At 38.0% G+C, this 19,796-nt stretch overlaps 1 protein-coding gene across 3 annotated transcripts in view; it reads right to left on the minus strand.

Moving 5' to 3' along the window:
- Ubr3 (Ubr3 ubiquitin ligase) overlaps positions 1–19,796 on the minus strand; it is a 187,638-nt gene that overhangs the window by 11,968 nt on the left and 155,874 nt on the right. For all 3 annotated transcript variants that reach the window (XM_053800052.2, XM_053800053.2, XM_053800054.2), the window contains 10 exons: positions 19,660–19,793; positions 18,287–18,432; positions 17,943–18,109; positions 16,812–17,056; positions 15,043–15,216; positions 12,243–12,527; positions 10,484–10,773; positions 6,180–6,716; positions 4,941–5,093; positions 463–611 (listed from right to left, as the gene is read on the minus strand). In XM_053800052.2, coding sequence (XP_053656027.1) covers positions 463–611; positions 4,941–5,093; positions 6,180–6,716; positions 10,484–10,773; positions 12,243–12,527; positions 15,043–15,216; positions 16,812–17,056; positions 17,943–18,109; positions 18,287–18,432; positions 19,660–19,793 — 2,280 coding nt within the window. The remainder of the gene's footprint in view (positions 1–462; positions 612–4,940; positions 5,094–6,179; positions 6,717–10,483; positions 10,774–12,242; positions 12,528–15,042; positions 15,217–16,811; positions 17,057–17,942; positions 18,110–18,286; positions 18,433–19,659; positions 19,794–19,796) is intronic.

Here is a 19,796-nt window from a genome sequence, read left to right on the forward strand (position 1 = left end):
AGAGAGCTAACTGGGAGAATAAGGAGGATAAGTGTGAAGGAGAGTGAGGAAGCTAAGTGTAAGGGAGAGTGAGGGAGGCTACATGTGAGGACAGTGAGAAACAATTTAATAAAGTTAGTCCTAGGAATACACATGAATATTTTCATTTTTTTTCCATAATTTTTATTATCATAATCCTTGTCTGATTTGCTTTTTCAATTCACATTTGAAAAGAAGAAGTATTATTGACTTTAATAACACATAATACAGACATAATATGCAGATAATGTGTATATATGTGCATGAAATGTAAGCACAAGTAATGTACAAGACTTGTGCTGATACAATGCACAAGAAACATGTCAGTACTTCCCGGACTAATGTAACTAATACATTAATATAGTGAATCTACAATAGCAAGTATGCAATGTCTACCACGTTATTCAAGAAAACTAAATTTTTTTTGTTATAATGGAAGCTTACTTATCAACATTGAGAGGATTGTTTTGGCGGTTCTGTGAGCGTAGCGCAAGAAGGTATGACTGATGACAATCTAGATGCAGGTGATGACCACATGTCTGTACATGCACGCCTCCTTCCCAGCCAATATTCATAGACACAAGCCAAGAGTTCTGAAATTTTTTGGAGGAGTAAAATTTATTTAGCAAGTGTAGATTCTTGTCTCTTAATCCTAGTGCTGCTGCTACCAACTACAAATATCATACTATCTACCAAAAGAGTACTATTTTTAATTCTACTTATTCACTATTGCTTCCCTCTTCTAATTCCTTCCCTATATTATGCTTTACGGCCAGAACTTGACACTTTAGCTTTTTTAACAATGATCTCTTGAACAAATAAGCCAAACATGTATTCATTTTTACTGTAACTGAAAAATCATGCTTCTAAATTAATTTTGGTGCCAAATTTAAAAAAACTTTCCTATAGTACCCTCTCATAAATATAAAATATGTTCTTGAATATCAGTGTATGCTGTAAAAATGCACCATACATGCTAAATAATATATGGGAAAAGTTGGATAACTTTCCAAACATCTCAAAGGTTAACCCTTCAAAATACATTCAATTACTGGGCTCTACACATGAACAAAAAAAAAAAAACTGTTGGGTTAAGTTGGTCACTAGCAACTCCATATCAACAGTTATGGACCTGTGTGGCTTGCATTGCCTTTAAAACACATTATTGCTACAGTATTTGCTTTAGAAGTCAAGTTTTTATTTGTTTTCCATGTACATGCTATGTCAAAAGTATCACAATGGTAAATCAGTAATCATATTCAAGGGCTTATTACCTTCTTACTTTACTCTAAAGTGTAACCCAAAACCTACCCTTGACCTTGAGTATACAAGGTACAGGGTGATTTTCCGAGCCTTTTTGTGGGAAAAAGGTGTGCCTTATAGTATGTGGGAAAATGTAGTGTATTTATTATTTTTATTATCACACTGGCCGATTCCCACCAAGGCAGGGTGGCCCGAAAAAGAAAAACTTTCACCATCATTCACTCCATCACTGTCTTGCCAGAAGGGTGCTTTACACTACAGTTTTTAAACTGCAACATTAACACCCCTCCTTCAGAGTGCAGGCACTGTACTTCCCATCTCCAGGACTCAAGTCCGGCCTGCCGGTTTCCCTGAACCCCTTCATAAATGTTACTTTGCTCACACTCCAACAGCACATCAAGTATTAAAAACCATTTGTCTCCATTCACTCCTATCAAACACACTCACGCATACCTGCTGGAAGTCCAAGCCCCTCGCACACAAAACCTCCTTTACCCCCTCCCTCCAACCTTTCCTAGGCCGACCCCTACCCCGCCTTCCTTCCACTACAGACTGATACACTCTTGAAGTTATTCTGTTTCGCTCCATTCTCTCTACATGTCCGAACCACGTCAACAACCCTTCCTCAGCCCTCTGGACAACAGTTTTGGTAATCCCGCACCTCTCCTAACTTCCAAACTACGAATTCTGCATTATATTCACACCACACATTGCTCTCAGACATGACATCACTGCCTCCAGCCTTCTCCTCGCTGCAACATTCATCACCCATGCTTCACACCCATATAAGAGCGTTGGTAAAACTATACTCTCATACATTCCCCTCTTTGCCTCCAAGGACAAAATTCTTTGTCTCCACAGACTCCTAAGTGCACCACTCACCCTTTTCCCCTCATCAATTCTATGATTCACCTCATCTTTCATAGACCCATCCGCTGACACATCCACTCCCAAATATCTGAATACATTCACCTCCTCCATCCTCTCTCCCTCCAATCTGATATCCAATCTTTCATCACCTAATCTTTTTGTTATCCTCATAACCTTACTCTTTCCTGTATTCACTTTCAATTTTCTTCTTTTGCACACCCTACCAAATTCATCCACCAATCTCTGCAACTTCTCTTCAGAATCTCCCAAGAGCACAGTGTCATCAGCAAAGAGCAACTGTGACAACTCCCACTTTATGTGTGATTCTTTATCTTTTAACTCCACGCCTCTTGCCAAGACCCTCGCATTTACTTCTCTTACAACCCCATCTATAAATATATTAAACAACCACGGTGACATCACACATCCTTGTCTAAGGCCTACTTTTACTGGGAAATAATTTCCCTCTTTCCTACATACTCTAACTTGAGCCTCACTATCCTCGTAAAAACTCTTCACTGCTTTCAGTAACCTACCTCCTACACCATACACCTGCAACATCTGCCACATTGCCCCCCTATCCACCCTGTCATACGCCTTTTCCAAATCCATAAATGCCACAAAGACCTCTTTAGCCTTATCTAAATACTGTTCACTTAAATGTTTCACTGTAAACACCTGGTCCACACACCCCCTACCTTTCCTAAAGCCTCCTTGTTCATCTGCTATCCTATTCTCCATCTTACTCTTAATTCTTTCAATAATAACTCTACCATACACTTTGCCAGGTATACTCAACAGACTTATCCCCCTATAATTTTTGCACTCTCTTTTATCCCCTTTGCCTTTATACAAAGGAACTATGCATGCTCTCTGCCAATCCCTAGGTACCTTACCTTCTTCCATACATTTATTAAATAATTGCACCAACCACTCCAAAACTATATCCCCCCCTGCTTTTAACATTTCTATCTTTATTCCATCAATCCCGGCTGCCTTACCCCCTTTCATTTTACCTACTGCCTCACGAACTTCCCCCACACTCACAACTGGCATGTATAGTTCCTTTATATAAAGGGAAGGGGGACAAGAGAGACTGTAAAAATTATAGAGGAATAAGTTCACAGAGTATACCAGGAAAAGTGTACGGTAGGGTTATTATTGAAAGAATTAAGAGGTACGACAGAGAATAGGATTGTGGATGAGCAAGGAGGCTTTAGAGTGGGTAGGGGATGTGCAGAACAAGTGTTTACATTGAAGCATATATGTGAACAGTATTTAGATAAAGGTAGAGAAGCTTTCAATGCATTTATGGATTTAGAAAAGACATGATAGAGTGGATAGGGGAGCAATGTGGCAGATGTTGCAAGTATATGGAATAGGTGGTAAGTTACTAAATGCTGTAAAGAGCTTTTATGAGGATAGTGAGGCTCAGGTTAGGGTGTGTAGAAGACGGAGAATACTTCCCGGTAAAAGTAGGTCTTAGACAGGGATGTGTAATGTCACCATGGTTGTTTAATATATTTATAGATGGGGTTGTAAAAGAAGTAAATGCTAGGGTGTTCGGGAGAGGGGTGGGATTAAATTATGGGGAATCAAATTCAAAATGGGAATTGACACAGTTACTTTTTGCTGACGATACTGTGCTTATGGGTGATTCTAAAGAAAAGTTGCAAAGGTTAGTGGACGAGTTTGGGAGGGTATGTAAAGGTAGAAAGTTGAAAGTGAACATAGAAAAGAGTAAGGTGATAATGGTATCAAATGATTTAGATAAAGAAAAATTGGATATCACATTGGAGAGAAGGAGTATGGAAGAAGTGAATGTTTTCAGATATTTGGGAGTTGATGTGTCAGCGGATGGGTTTATGAAGGATGAGGTTAACCACAGAATTGATGAGGGAAAGAAGGCGAGTAGTCCGTTGAGGTAGTGGAGGCAGAGAAGGGAATGTATGAAAGTATAGTGGTACCAACACTCTTATATGGGTGTGAAGCTTGGGTTGTAAATGCTGCAGTGAGGAGGCGGTGGAGATGTCCTGTCTAAGGGCAATGTGTAGTGTAAATATTATGCAGAGAATTCAAAGTGTAGAGTTAATAAAAGTATTAGTCAAAGAGCTGAAGAGGGGTTGTTGAGGTGGTTTGGTCATTTAGAGAGAATGGATCAAAGTAGAATTACATGGAGAGCGTATAAATCTGTAGGGGAAGGAAGGCGGGGTAGGGGTCATTCTTGAACAGGTTGGAGGGAGGAGGTAAAGAAGGTTTTGTGGGCGAGGCACTTGGACTTCCAGCAAGCGTGCATGACCATGTTAGATAAGAGTGAATGGAGACGAATGGTTTTTGGGACCTGACAAGCTGTTGGAGTGTGAGCAGGGTAATATTTAGTGAAGGGATTCAGGGAAACCGGTTATTTTTATACAGCCAGGCTTGAGTTCTGGAAATGGGACATACAGTGCCTGCACTTTAAAGGAGGGGTTTGGGATATTGGCAGTTTGGAGGGATGTGTAATAGGATGGTATATATATAATTCGGGCCCTGATATTATATTCTGTAGGGAGTTTATTATATTATTTCAGGTCACTTTTTTTATATTATATCTTTATATATGTTTCTAAACTGTTGTATCTAGGCACCTCTGCAAAAACAGTGATTATGTGTGAGTGAGGTGAAAGTGTTGAATGATGATGAAAGTATTTTTGTTTTGGGGATTTTTTCTTTCTTTTTGAGTCACCCTGCCTAGGTGGGAGATGGCCGACTTGTTGAAAAAAAAAAATAGATATAGGTACTGTACTTACATAATCAAAGTGTCTGTTTAGTGTATCTGCTCTTTCTTCCATGTACTGACCCAAGGTAAACCTTCTTTGTTTTAATCTCGTTCTTTCTGAATCTGAAGTAGGAACACTTAGAGGTTTTTGAGATGAGGTTCTGTGACCAAGCACACTTGTTGCCTGCAAATATTTAAAGTTATATTAATTCTATGGTGGTAATTCCAAATGACTGGTTGAAATCACAGTCTTTCCTTTCATTAGATACACATGACATGATCTTCTTAGATGTTCACTTTCTGAATCATAAAATAGGAGCAAATACTAAAAGAACTGATGAACTGAACCTAATTTCTGAGACATTATGAGAGCTAGATATTTTCAAACTCTACAATTTCAAAGGAATACAGTAGAGACACAAATTAGTTCTTAGCTGGGATGCAGAGTTAAATGAGTAGTCAATATCCGACAGAACGCCTAATACAAATGAGGCAGTTATTAAGAAGTTCATTTTCATCTGCCATAAAAACAGTAAATAAACTTGTTAAACGGGGCATTTGAAGCCACCTTCTTACAAGGGTTAAAATGTAAATACAACAGAACAAATGTGCATCAGATGAACAAAAGTAAAGACAAATTCAAATAATTATACACTTTCTTTTTTTAACCTCAATAGCCATCTATCCTAAGGCAGTGACCATTCACCATCATTCTTTCAACTGTTGTTTTACAAGTATGCAGACATTTCAATTTGTATATACAAACAAAACTAGAGTAGCTGCACTCTGAAGGATAGATGGGAATATTACATTTAGAGGATTATTTACAGTGTGAAGTCTTCACACTACTGGCAAGATAGCTACTGAAACAATGAAAGTGAACATTTCCATTATTTGGTGGTTGAAGCTCATGATAAAAAAATATGAAAGGATCTCATTAACACAATAACCGTACAGTTTTGTACAATAGTGTACCTCAACACAATATTCCTAAAAAGAAAGTTACAGTGTACGTAGTAATTGGTGTATAATAAGCCTACAGAATAAATTTACTGCCGATGTTAATCATTGCATACAATAAGGAGTCACTTCATCTTGCAGACATTAAGTAATTTTTTTTAAGATTTAACATGAATTACAAGTAACAAAATTCTAAACATAAATATATGAGAGCTACAGTATTATATACTTAATGCTGTGCATCAGCAAAATGATGCAACTCTTTCGTATGTACAATTTCATGACAACTGTACAAAAATGAACGTCTTACTTGAAGTAGCACCACTAGCCCCACTGGTCTCTCTGGAGTGGATGGGATTGATTGATTGCAAATAACACAGTCATACTCCTTATGTCTTTCTGGCTGCTCCTCCTCCACCTCCATTGCATCATTTCCACTAGCTTCAAATTCTGCTGCCTCAGCCCTGTTTTGTTCCATAAATTGACGCTGGCGATTTGCAAACTCAGCCATAACTCTCTTCTGCCTTTCTTTCGCACGTTTCCTCTTCTCCTCTCTTGCTCTTGCTTCTTCCTCAGAAGATGCAGAAGAGTCTTCTTCTCGTTTACAGTAAATACATGATATAGTGTCTAAGATGCCTTGTTTAGCAGAAGGATCATTTCGACCTATTTTATTGAGCAATTTAGCAATAAAGAAAGGTCCATCGCCTATTCTAGAATCAGAAGTATCACTAAAGTTTGGACGGTAAGAGTTAGGTTTTCCAGTTAATTTTGAATGAAGTTTAATCAGAAGGGAGATAATGGATTCATCAACTGCTACATATTCATCCCCAGAGTCGAGTTGAGGTAACTGGAAGAAACAAACATTGGATTTATTATGCATAAGGAGGATACACCCAAGCTCACTTGCATTATAACTTTCATAATGAGTAAGCATACACTGTGAATGGAGTGAATGGAGATGAATGGTATTTAGGACCTGACGAGTTGTTGGAGTATAAGCAGGGTAATATTTTGTGAAGGGATTCAGGGAAACCGGTTATTTTTACATAGCTGGACTTGAGTCCTGGAAATGGGAAGTACAATGCCTGCACTTTAAAGGAGGGGTTTGGGATATTGGCAGTTTGGAGGGATATGTTGTGTATCTTTATATGTATATGCTTCTAAACTGTTGTATTCTGAGCACCTCTGCAAAAACAGTGATTATGTGTCAGTGAGGTGAAAGTGTTGAATGATATGAAAGTATTTTCTTTTTGGGGATTTTCTTTCTTTTTGGGCCACCCTGCCTCAGTGGGAGACGGCCAAGTGAGTGTAAAACGAAAGCCCGTAATTGTTTTACATGATGATAGGATTGCTGGTGTCCTTTTTTCTGTCTTATAGACATGCAAGATTTCAGGTACATCTTGCTACACTTAGGTCACACTACACATACAGGTACAAGCATATGTATGCACGCCCCTCTGGGTTTTCTGCTATTATTTTCTTTCTAGTTCTTGTTCTTGTTTATTTCCTCTTATCTCCATGGGGAAGTGGTCTAGAATTCTTCCTCCATAAGCCATATGTGTTGTAAGAGGCAACTAAAATGCTGGGGGCAAGGGGCTAGTAACCTCTTCTCTTGTATAGATTACTAAATTTAAAAAGAGAAACTTTTGTTTTTCTTTTTGGGCCACCCTGCCTAGGTGGGATACGGCCGGTTTGTTGACAAAAAAAAAATAAACACACACAAAAAAACTTATTTTTAACAAACTGGCCTTCTCCCACCAAGGCAGGATGATCCAAAAAAGAAATACTTTCATCATCATTCACATTATCACCGTCTTGCCAGAGGCACACAGATATGACAGTTCAGAAGTTCTTCAAAAGAGCAAATATCTTTACCTCTCCTTTAGAGTGCATGCACTATGCTACTTACCTCCAGGACTCAAGTTCAGCTAACCAGTTTCCTTGAATCCCTTCACAAAATGTTACCTTGCTCACATTCCAATAGCACATCTGGTTCCAAAAAGCATTTGCCTCCACTCACTCCTATCTTACACATGTTCACACTTGCCTGCTGGATGTCCAACTACGTGTGTAAGTGGATAAAAAAATATCTTTTAGCTTTGTTTCCTTATATGAGAATTTCTTATGTAAGATAATTCTCAATCATTCTTTTTTCAAACTTTGTAATAATTGCTGAACTGTATTTCTTTAACATACTGACTATTTCCCAACAAGGAAATTGACTCAAAGAAGGAATTACATTCGCCATCATTTTTTTTATTTTTTCCAAAATTGAATGAAAATAAATAAAACAACTCACCAAGCCACATCACCACCACCTGTGCTCTGGAGAATGGTGCACTTCCCACCTGAAGAACTCAAGTTTGGCTAACTGATTTCCCAGAATCCCTACAGAAATGTTACATGGCTTACACTTCAAAAGCACATCAAATCTCAAAACCCACTTATTTCCACTCACTATAACCTACCACACTCACTGCAACCTACCACACTCACTGCAACCTACCACACTCACTGCAACCTACCACACTCACTGCAACCTACCACACTCACTCATGCTTGCTGCTTCTACCACTTAAACTTTCTTCACACCCTCCTATATTACTACACATTTTTTTTTTTTTCAACAAGTCGGCCATCTCCCATCGAGGCAGGGTGACCCAAAAAAGAAAAAATCCCCCAAAAGAAAATGCTTTCATCATCATTCAACACTTTCACCACACTCACACATTATCACTGCTTTTGCAGAGGTGCTCAGAATACAGCAGTTTAAAAGAATATACATATAAAGATACACAACATATCCCTCCAAACTGCCAATATCCCAAACCCCTCCTTCAAAATTACACAAAATTACTTACACTTATATCTTTCTTTCTTCTTTCAACACACCGGCCGTATCCCACCGAGGCGGGGTGGCCCAAAAGGAAAAACGAAAGTTTCTCCTTTTACATTTAGTAATATATACAGGAGAAGAGGTTACTAGCCCCTTGCTCCTGGCATTTTAGTCGCCTCTTACAATACGCATGGCTTACGGAGGAAGAATTCTGTTCCACTTCCCCATGGAGATAAGAGGAAATAAACAAGAATAAGAACTAGAAAGAAAATAGAAGAAAACCCAGAGGGGTATGTATATATATGCTTGTACACGTATGTGTAGTGTGACCTATGTGTAAGTAGAAGTAGCAAGACGTACCTGAAACCTTGCATGTTTATGAGACAGAAAAAAGACACCAGCAATCCTACCATCGTGTAAAACAATTACAGCCTTTCGTTTTACACTCACTTGGCAGGACGGTAGTACCTCCCTGGGCAGTTGCTGTCTACCAACCTACTACCTATATTACACTTATATATATGGTACATATTAACTAAGATTCAAGCTGGGACAGTATTAATCATAATAAATGGTATAGGAAAATATTAAGACATATTACTGTATCAGGAATTTTTTTAGCATATTATAGTTTTAAAAAAAAGAAATTCATTAGCAACAAATAACCCACTTCGTGAGTACAGCAATTCATTAATATTTATGAATAGGTAAAGCTATGTTAAAGTAGAATTTTATTAGAAAAGGTTATTCTCAAATATATACACCTACCATCCGACTTACAACCTGCTCGACTTACGACCATTCGACTTACGACCGTGTTTTTTTATGCCAAATTTCTAGGAAATAAACAACTATTTGTGTTGTACACAGTGTTTATCCTAAACCTTACAGTATAAAATACAGTACTAACAGCATAAAAAGTAAAGTAAAACATGAAATGCCAAAATAAAACAATAAAATAAAGTCATTACAAAAATGTTTTGTTGATATTCAGTAGCAAAGTTCGACTTACGACCATTTCGACTTACAACCAGTTTCTCGGAACCAAACTCGGTCGTAAGTCGGATGGTAGGTGTATTTATATTAAAACAGCTATTGGTAACAGTCTGACTTTGCAACTAATATGCAGTCACTACAGTACAGGATAGAAAGTACAATACAGTACATTGCAGTGCAGTGCAATGCTATAAAGTTCAACACAGACCAGCAGAGCAAGGCAAGTTTATGAAAAAATATGGGCCAAAGTTATGAAACCCCATCAGATATTTCTCTAGAAATGAAGAACATTAAAGGTACAATAAGTCAGCGGCCATCAGAGAGTTTCAGGAAATGAGGAATGTTCATAAGTGAAAATGTGGAAATTATAATTATTATATTCATGGGGAAGCACTAAACCCACTGGAGTCATACAGAGCCTGGACAGAATTGGAAGCATTCAAGTTCAATCCAAGGAAGGGAAGGGCAGGTCTTCAAGTCCTTGGATTAGAAGCCTTTCACCAGCATCAAGGAACCTCCTTTGATGGGTATGTGGGAATGATAAAGATAAATAAAATATCAAAGACCAGCTGAACAACTTTAACATACATCAATATCTTTTGATACTTTGTTTAACTGAACTCCTCCTTTGAAGAAATGGCCTAGTGTCAAATATATCTTTTATTATTCAATAACATTCATGTGTTTAGAGAACATCACAAGAGTAAATGGAACATTTACTAAAAACTCCAGCTGTAAAAGACCTCAGAAAATGAGTCAAGCCATGTCAAATAAACACTTACAGAGGAGAAATGTGAAAGTTCAGGTGTTGGTGGAGATGCTTGGAAAGCTGGTGGAGAAGAGCCATCAGTAGCTGGAAGAAGAGCTTTGGTAGGACCAGCTGGACGCCGTGTACGCTGGTGGTAGTGATGTTGCAGCATGAAACAGCGCCCATGGTGACCTCTGTTGCTACAGGAGGGGCCATTATTGCTGCTGCTTCTGCCATTGCCAGCTATTCTTCCAACTTCATTTCCAGCTAGTAGAGAAGGATACTGGACTGGAGCAGGTAAAGAGGCTCGTGTTGATGCACCATCTGAAGTACAAACAAAAATCAAATGTTTTAAAAGAAGAATTATAAAAATAAATACAGAATTATAAAATTAGCAAACATTTAAGTGAGAACTTGTCTGAAGAAGCAAGTTACATATCTCACAGTAAAAGAGGTAAGGTGCAAATTTCATCACTTACCTACAGTACATAATGTATTACATGATCTTTAACACTTCAATTTACCTTGCCAACTAAGGCCATTTTCTTTTATATAAGAGAGCATGATGTTAAAACCTCACAGGATATTGTAGTATGTTGCTGTTCATCATGCAAGTTGTTGCAACTTGGCTTTATTTTCACATAATTTTTTTTTTATTAACACATCAGTCAATTCCCACCAAGGCAGGGTGGCCCAAAAAAGAAAAACTTTCATCATCATTCACTCCATCACTGTCTTGCCAGAGGGGTGCTTTACACTACAATTATAAAGCTGCAACATTAACACCCCTCCTTTAGAGTGCAGACACTGTACTTCCCATCTCCAGGACTCAAGTCCGGCCTGCCGGTTTCCCTGAATCCCTTCATGTTACTTTGTTCATACTCCAACAGCATGTCAAGTATTAAAAACCATTTGTCTCCACTCACTCCTATCAAATATGCTCACGCATGCCTGCTGAAAATCCAAGCCCCTCGCACACAAAACCTCCTTTACCCCCTCCCTCCAACCTTTCCTAGGCTGACCCCTACCCCGCCTTCCTTCCACTACAGACTGATACACTCTAGAAGTCATTCTGTTTCGCTCCATTCTCTCTACATGTCCAAACCACCTCAACAACTCTTCCTCAGCCCTCTGAACAACAGTTTTGGGAATCCCGCACCTCCTCCTAACTTCCAAACTATGAATTCTCTGCATTATATTCACAACACACATTGCCCTCAGACATGACATCTCCACTGCCTCCAGCCTTCTCCTCGCTGCAACAATCATCACCCATGCTTCACACCCATATAAGAGTGTTGGTAAAACTATACTCTCATATATACACATGATATTATTAACGCTCAATTTGAAATGTAACTTACAGCCATCAAAACACAAGTAGTGTATTTTCCTACTTATAAGTTGAGGTTTCAAATACATGTAGAATTTAATATAGTCATTTTACTAGGTTAGGCTTGGCTGGAGCAGTTAATGGCCTACCAAACCTAAATTAAAGAAACCTAGAAAACGAAAAGAATAATGATACTATTATATCAGACTCCCACACTATAAGGATATTACTTATGTTCTTGTTACTATAGGTTAAATTTCAACTTAGTGGTTATTAAAAGCAATATTACATATAACAATTATGAAAACCTCTTCTTCTGTATAAATTACTAAATATAAAAACAAGAAAAGATGGGTGGTATGTTGAAAAAAAAAGACAAAAGAATGGGTTAATATTACATTAGCCAGAAACTCCCAATAAGGCTTATTTAGGTACAAATTTAAGTTGTTCTAAAACTAACCTGGTGTGTGTGTCATAGGTACTAGCATGTTAGTTGGTGTAGATACAGGTGAGGTTGGTGTGAGGGTTGGAGGAGGTAGGGCCAGTGGTGACATAAGATCTTGAGTTGGAGTTTCTGGAGTGGTGGGCAAGGCTCCTGAAGATACGACAGCTGTGGCACCTTGGTGATAGAGCACTAGTTCACAGCCTGCAGGCAAAGGAAGAGGTCGTGGTGCTTCATGGAGAGCCAGTCTGGGTTCCCCTCCCTCAAGTTCATCCATTTCCAGGTCTGACCCATCTAACTCACCTGGAAAAGTAAACCATTTGTATTATCAAACAATCATTATTTCTTCTATTTCCTCCACTTTTCTTCCTCAAATAATTTTCCTTTTTTGCTTATCTACCTCACTGTCTAACATGTGTTCTTGTGCATACACAAACCTACATATACAAGTGCATGCACAGTTTTTTTTTTTTCAACAAGTCGGCCGTCTCCCACCGAGATAGGGTGACCCAAAAAAGAAAGAAAATCCCCAAAAAGAAAATACTGTCATCATCATTCAACACTTTCACCTCACTCACACATAATCACTGTTTTTGCAGAGGTGCTCAGAACACAGCAGTTTAGAAGCATATACGTATAAAGATACACAACATATCCTTCCAAACCGCCAATATCCCAAACCCCTCCTTTAGAGTGCAGGCATTGTACTTCCCACTTCCAGGACTCAAGTCCGGCTATATAAAAATAACCGGTTTCTCTGAATCCCTTCACTAAATATTACCCTGCTCACACTCCAACAGACCATCAGGTCCCAAATACCATTCGTCTCCATACCAACATATATTGGGAGCAGAAGCATTGTCCAAACCACAAACAAAGATTTGCAAAAACTCAATGGACACAGGACAGTTGCCAGAGATCTGGAAGACACTGAATGTAGCCCCTATATATAAGAAAAAAAAAAGAGATACAGAAGCACTGAACTGCTTAAGTTTCACTAACATGCTTATCATGGAAGGCAGTGGAGAACATAATTAGAAAGAGTGGTAGTGCACTTGAAAAGAAAGTTCCCTAAATAATAACAAGCATGGGTTAAGAGACTGTAAATCTTGTCTTATCAACCTGTTTAAATTCTATGACAAATTAACAAAAATGAGACAGGAGTGAGAGGGATGGGTCACTGAATTTTCCTGGACTAAAGAAGCCATTTAATACTGTACCCAAAAAGAGATTAGGACAAAAGCTTAAGATGCAGGCAGCAATAACAGGAATATATTCTGGTGGACATAAGAGTAGCCTAGAGGAAGGAAGCAAAGAGTGACTGCCTGAGAGGGAGGTTAGAAAAAGATAAGTATTAGTACCAGTAATATTACTGGTTTACATGAATGACATACCAAATGACATTGAGTCATATGTATCCTTGTTCAATGACAATTTAAAATAAATGAAAATATAAATAGATGAGGATAGGGAAAAATTGCAAATGGATTTTGGCAAAACTGCATTACTGGTCAAATAAGTGGCTGCTTAAATTCAATCCCACTAAATATTAGACTTTGAAGATTGGGAAGGCAACAAAAGACCAGTCATGGAGTATAAACTTGAGGGACAGGGACTGCAAACCTCACTCAAACAGAAAGACCTAGGGATGAGCCTAGTGCTTAGCATATTGCTAGAGGCTCACATCCACTTAAAATCTCTGCAGCCAATGTTCAAATGGCAAATCTAAAAGTAGCCTTCAGAAATCTCAACAAAGTCATCCTGATGCCTTTATGCAACATATGTCAGGCCCATCATGGAGTATGCAGCACAGGCATTGGAACCCACATTGGAAAGCATGTTAAGAAACTGGAGGAAGTGCAGAGGTATGCAACTAGACTTGTTCCAGAACTAATGGGGTATGAGCTATAAGGAGAGGCTAACTGAATTGAATCTAATACTACAGGACAGAAGATCCAGGGAAGACATGATAGGAAAGAGGGATGGGCTGCTGAGAGGCAGGAAACAGGTACTGGAAGTTAAAGATACTGATGAGCCACAAGGAATGTCAAGAAACATTTCTTCAGTCTCAGTATGAATGGGAAGTGGAATGACCTTGACGAATAAGTGGTGCAGGAAGGCTCTGTACAGTTTTAAAAGCAGACATGATAGAGATCATGAAGCTAGAAGGGAGTGAATCTTGCAAGGGGCAAGGCAAAAGGCAAGGCCAGGAGCTAAGACTCAACCCCTGTAACTACATACAGGTGAGTACATAAAAACATCAAATTATCCTATAAGTGTGTTAGTAGAGATCTAGAAATTAATAGTTTAATAGTTTTTATGAGCTTAGAATTCTATGAGGGGCTTGGACTTCCAGCAAGCATGCGTGAGCATGTTAGATAGAAGTGAATGGAGACAAATGGTATTTGGGACCTGACAAGCTGTTGGAGTGTGAGCCGGGTAATATTTAGTGATGGGATTCAGGGAAAACGGTTACTTTTATATAGCCGGACTTGAGTACTGGAAATGGGAAGTACAATGCCTGCTTTTTAAAGGAGGGATTTGGGATATTGGCAGTTTGGAGGAATATGTTGTGTATCTTTATACGTATATGCTTCTAAGCTGTTGTGTTCTGGGCACCTCTGCAAAAACAGTGATTATGTGTGAGTGAGGTAAAAGTGTTGAATGATGATGAAAGCATTTTTTGGGGGGGATTTTCTTTCTTTTTGGGTCACCCTGCCTCGGTGAGAAATGGCCAACTTGTTAAAAAAAAAAATAGCTTATTAATAAAATTAAGTGATTTCTTATTATAGTGAAGTGTTATAAACAATATTCTTACCATCAGAGCAGGAGCTGACTGATGGAGTTGGATTGAGATGAATCCTTGACACAACAGAGTTGACGTTGGTAAATATATCATCTGTCACAAACCACTTACAAAACTGGCCATCAGGCTTGTCATCATCTGCTTCTATTACCCCATCATAAAACTGAGCAGCCATAACTTCACCCCCTATAATTAAAATGAAATTAAGAATCATTATTATTTAATGTATACAGTACTAGTAGTAAACAAAATGACCTGATACTTCAAATTTTATGAATGCTTGCTATTCCACTGATTTTTTTTTTTTTTTTTTTTGCACAGAACAATTTATTTCCGTGGAGAAGAATCCTTCCTTCGTAAACCACCTGTGTTATAAGAGGTGACTAAAATGCCAGGAGCAGGGGACTAGCAGCCCCTTACCCTGTATAAATCACTAAATATAAAAAAGAAGAAAAACCTTCATTTTCTTCTTTTTCGGGTCAACCTGCCTTGGTGGGAGATGGCCCTTGTTAAAAAAAATTACTCTTTAATACTACATCATTTCCCACATTCATAAGTAAATTTATCAAAAGAGGCATATCCCTCAGATAAATTACACAGCAGATCATCTATCCAGTGCCTTAAGGGAGAAGCGGAGCTGGATTTTCAAGGAAAAACAGGATAACTTCCTAAATTTTTTTTGGTCATTATTATGGTCACATTCCTTTTCCATTATTTGAAAAGGTGTTCTGTATGAACAACACCATTGGATAATGATGGATGCAAAATAATCAATCACTGGATAATTGGTGATCTGCTGTATATATTCATTGTAACACTCTTGTACATTATGATACACAATGCATCTTCTACTATAATCTTTACCTTCACCATTTTATCAACTTTGCTATATTCACTAGTCAGATGCATAATCTACCCAATTACCTAGCACCTACAATCACTACATCTACCAACTATGCATATTCTACTGCATTACCCACACTCATCATTCAGTCATATAATCTACCCCATCATCTTACAACATTCACTAAAACTACCAGACAATTACATAGTTTACTCCATTACCTTTATCAACATAAGATTAACATCCTTCAATCTCCAAACATGCATTTAACATGTCATTGCACTTTCAGAAATCAGCAAGCACCTCTGATAACATCTAAACCCCAAACGGTTTGCACTTTCCTATTGTTGCATCTATTTCTTTAGTTTTACTCTCATGACTTTTTTTTTTATTAACACTGGCCATTTCCCACCGAGGCAGGGTGACCTGAAAAAGAAGAAACACTTTCATCATCATTCACTCTATCACTGTCTTGCCAGAGGCATGCTGACACTTCTGTTCAAAACACCAAATGTTCAGACCAGGCTGCAATCCTGTAAATTAAATATCTGTCAACTTGTGCAATATATACAAAAGAGGAACCAGATTTGAACTTGCAACAACTAAATAAGGTATGTGAAAGTTAGGAGATGTATTACATACACTACTAATCAAAATAATGCAGTACAGGAAGGCAAAGCAAAACCCTGGGTATTAAAGAAATATATAAGAGAGCTTAGCTATTCACACCGGATTTACATTATGTGCCAGCTAACCAAACAATGCCTGTGAGGTATACTAATGAGATCATTATTACCATCAGAATCAACAAAATCACTACCAACATCATAATCTCCGACCTATTTCCTCCACTCTTGCAAACTGGGCAGCCAGACACCATAAATTGGTGAACGTGGGTTAGGACACTGATGGAGATAATCAAGACATAAGTACTCACCTTGTGAACGGTGTTTTGCCTGATATTCAACAGCTAACTCAAGCAAGTAAACAGTTAGAGCTAGAAGATGATCTGTGGTGGATACTTCATTGAGAGCTTTATATAGCAGCATGAAGAGAACAGCATGGAAACTCCTGCAGGCAATTATTCTCTGAGGATCAGTGTATGGACTAGTAACATTGCCTGGCAAACGGAATGGTGGCCACAGGTTTCCCGAGCTGCTCATCTTCCCAGACTGTTTGCAGCTGTAATGATTTATGCTTTTTTTCACAATTTGTCAAAGAAAACATTAAATAGGAAGCAAATATTTAGTAGCTATTGCAACCTATAGTTTTTATTACTGTTTTTACTTAATAAATCTTTCATACAAAATCACAAATTACAAATTAGGATGCTTATTTATTCTAAGAAAATAAAAGAGATTTATTAATCAAAGAAAATATAATCTGATTTACTAGACCCAAAATGCACTACAGTACTTCTATATCCATTGTCTTATGAATGCAAGTGTATCAGTCAGAAGAGAATTATTTAGGAAAAAAGACCATGTGAATTTCTTCCACTGTGCCCCTGGCTCAAAATTAACAACAGCCATATAATGTAAGTGGCAGGCAGATAGAAAATTTGAAGGATTATGAAAATTAAAGTATTGAGATACTTGGGACTGGAAGTGTTGGCAGATGATCCATGAAAAACCAGGTGAACCACAGGAGGGACAAGGGTAAAATAGGTAGGTTCTCTTGCTTGATCAAATGGTTGGATTACAACTTCTATTCTTTACCAGTTAAGTTTTTTAAATTTCTCCATAGGTATAGTAATTTATGAGCTTGTTGCTGAGACTACTGTTACATTCGGCGTGGAAGGTACTGGGACAAGGTCACACCTGGTCCCATTTATGTTAAAAGATGGATTTTGAAGAGAAAGTGACAAGTGACGTTGTCTTGCATTACATTTTAGAGGATCAACTTACACTACGTTCAAAGGTGGTGAGGCATTCTCTGAAATTTGCGTTATTCTTTTTTTTTTAAATCAGACACCTCTTTACTCATGCATATGAAGACTATCAATTAAAAAGAAGAAAATACATACACACACACACACCACATAAACACAAGTATTTAAAATGCTTACAAGAGCTTAAATCTGTCCAGAGAGGCCTGAAAATCTCTTCTTTGCACTGCCCGTAGAAGTATATAAATAGGATCATAAAGATTTTCCCATACTTCATCTCGTGGTATATACATCCCTTGTTGCATTGTCCCTGAAGCTTCAAAATTAGGTGCTCTATATGAAGACACCTGCGTGTATAAATACAAACAACAAACGTTTTAAGTTATACCTCACTTGAAGCTTTGATGCAATGTCTTTATAGAACATTATTAGGAGTATTGACATGATGGGCTAAACAATGCCACAAAATATTTAATATTTTCAGGAAGAGCTATTTTAAATAGAGCAGATGCTACACAATTTACCTTATTTAATACAGCCTCAAAATCTCTGCTCTGAGCTGCACTACCGCACTTCTCCGGCATGAATTCCATCAGCTGAGAATGAGTTTTATCTCCCATACACAGCAAAGTAACCATCTCTAACTGAGCAAGTTCACTTTCACTTAAACCTGTGGAAAATCAAAAGAAAAGACACTTGGACAATGAATTTGTCACATTTCCAACAGTGAGTTTATGATTGCAGCATCCTAAATAAATAGAATTAAAGCAAAAACTGTAAAAATCACATCTCTGACCTATTGAAAAAATAAACACACATTCTCTGATAGTACAGGGTCAAGTGCAAACAGTTTAGAAGTATATATGTATAAAAATACACAATATATCCCTTCAAACTGCCAATATCCCAAACCCCTCCTTTAGAGTGCAGGCACTGTACTTCCCATTTCCAGGACTCAAGTCCGGTTATATAAAATAACCGATTTCCCTGAATCCCTTCACTAAATATTACCCTGCTCACACTCCAACAGCTCGTCAGGTCCCAAATACCATTCATCTCCATTCACTAACACGCTCACGCACTCTTGCTGGAAGTCCAAACCCCTCGCCCACAACACCTCCTTTACCCCCTCCCTCCAACCTTGTCAAGGACGACTCCTACCCCGCCTTCCTTCCCCTACAGATTTATACGCTCTCCATGTCATTCTACTTTGATCCATTCTCTCTAAATGACCAAACCACCTCAACAAACCCTCTTCAGCCCTCTGACTAATACTTTTATTAACTCCACACCTTCTCCTAATTTCCACACTCCGAATTTTCTGCATAATATTTACGCCACACATTGCCCTTAGACAGGACATCTCCACTGCCTCCAACTGCCTCCTTGCTGCAACAAGAGGAAAAAAAACTTATAAAATATTTCCAACTGTACATATTTTTTTTTGATGCAGCAGAAGAGATGCATTGTATTTGTAAGAATTACAGGTTGATGGCAGGTGAGTTTTCTAGTGTAACAGAAAACACTATGAGAATGAGATAGCAAAAAGAAAAAATCCCAGCAAAAGCTTGCATTATGCAAATCAAATAATACAGCCAGTACATTGAAGAGTCATTCATTAATTAAAAAATGACCCCTGGATTTCTAATAAAATTTATACTCAAAAGAATCACCCGGATTTATTACTGAATAATAATAATGTGCAGCATTTTAAGCTATTACAAAACATTACAAGTTTGATGAACATCTGCTGAAGCAGTACAGTATTCTCTATTTATTTATAAATGCACAGATGCAGCATAAAAAAAAAATTATAAAATATGTAAGGTATCCTACTAGCTGAAATGTCAACACAACGGGAATATTTGTAGTAGGAAAATAACAGCAAACCAATTACCAATATTAGTCCTAACAGTCATTAGTGTGGCCAGGAAAGTTAGGCATGACTCCAAGATAGTCATCTCATGCTCTGAGTCCAAGAAACTGTTGGATGCCCTCGGTGACACACTCAGAGACTCAAGAACGTGGAACCTG

Source organism: Cherax quadricarinatus, chromosome 91 (assembly GCF_038502225.1).
Source record: "Cherax quadricarinatus isolate ZL_2023a chromosome 91, ASM3850222v1, whole genome shotgun sequence".
In the NCBI taxonomy this organism is placed as follows: domain Eukaryota; kingdom Metazoa; phylum Arthropoda; class Malacostraca; order Decapoda; family Parastacidae; genus Cherax; species Cherax quadricarinatus.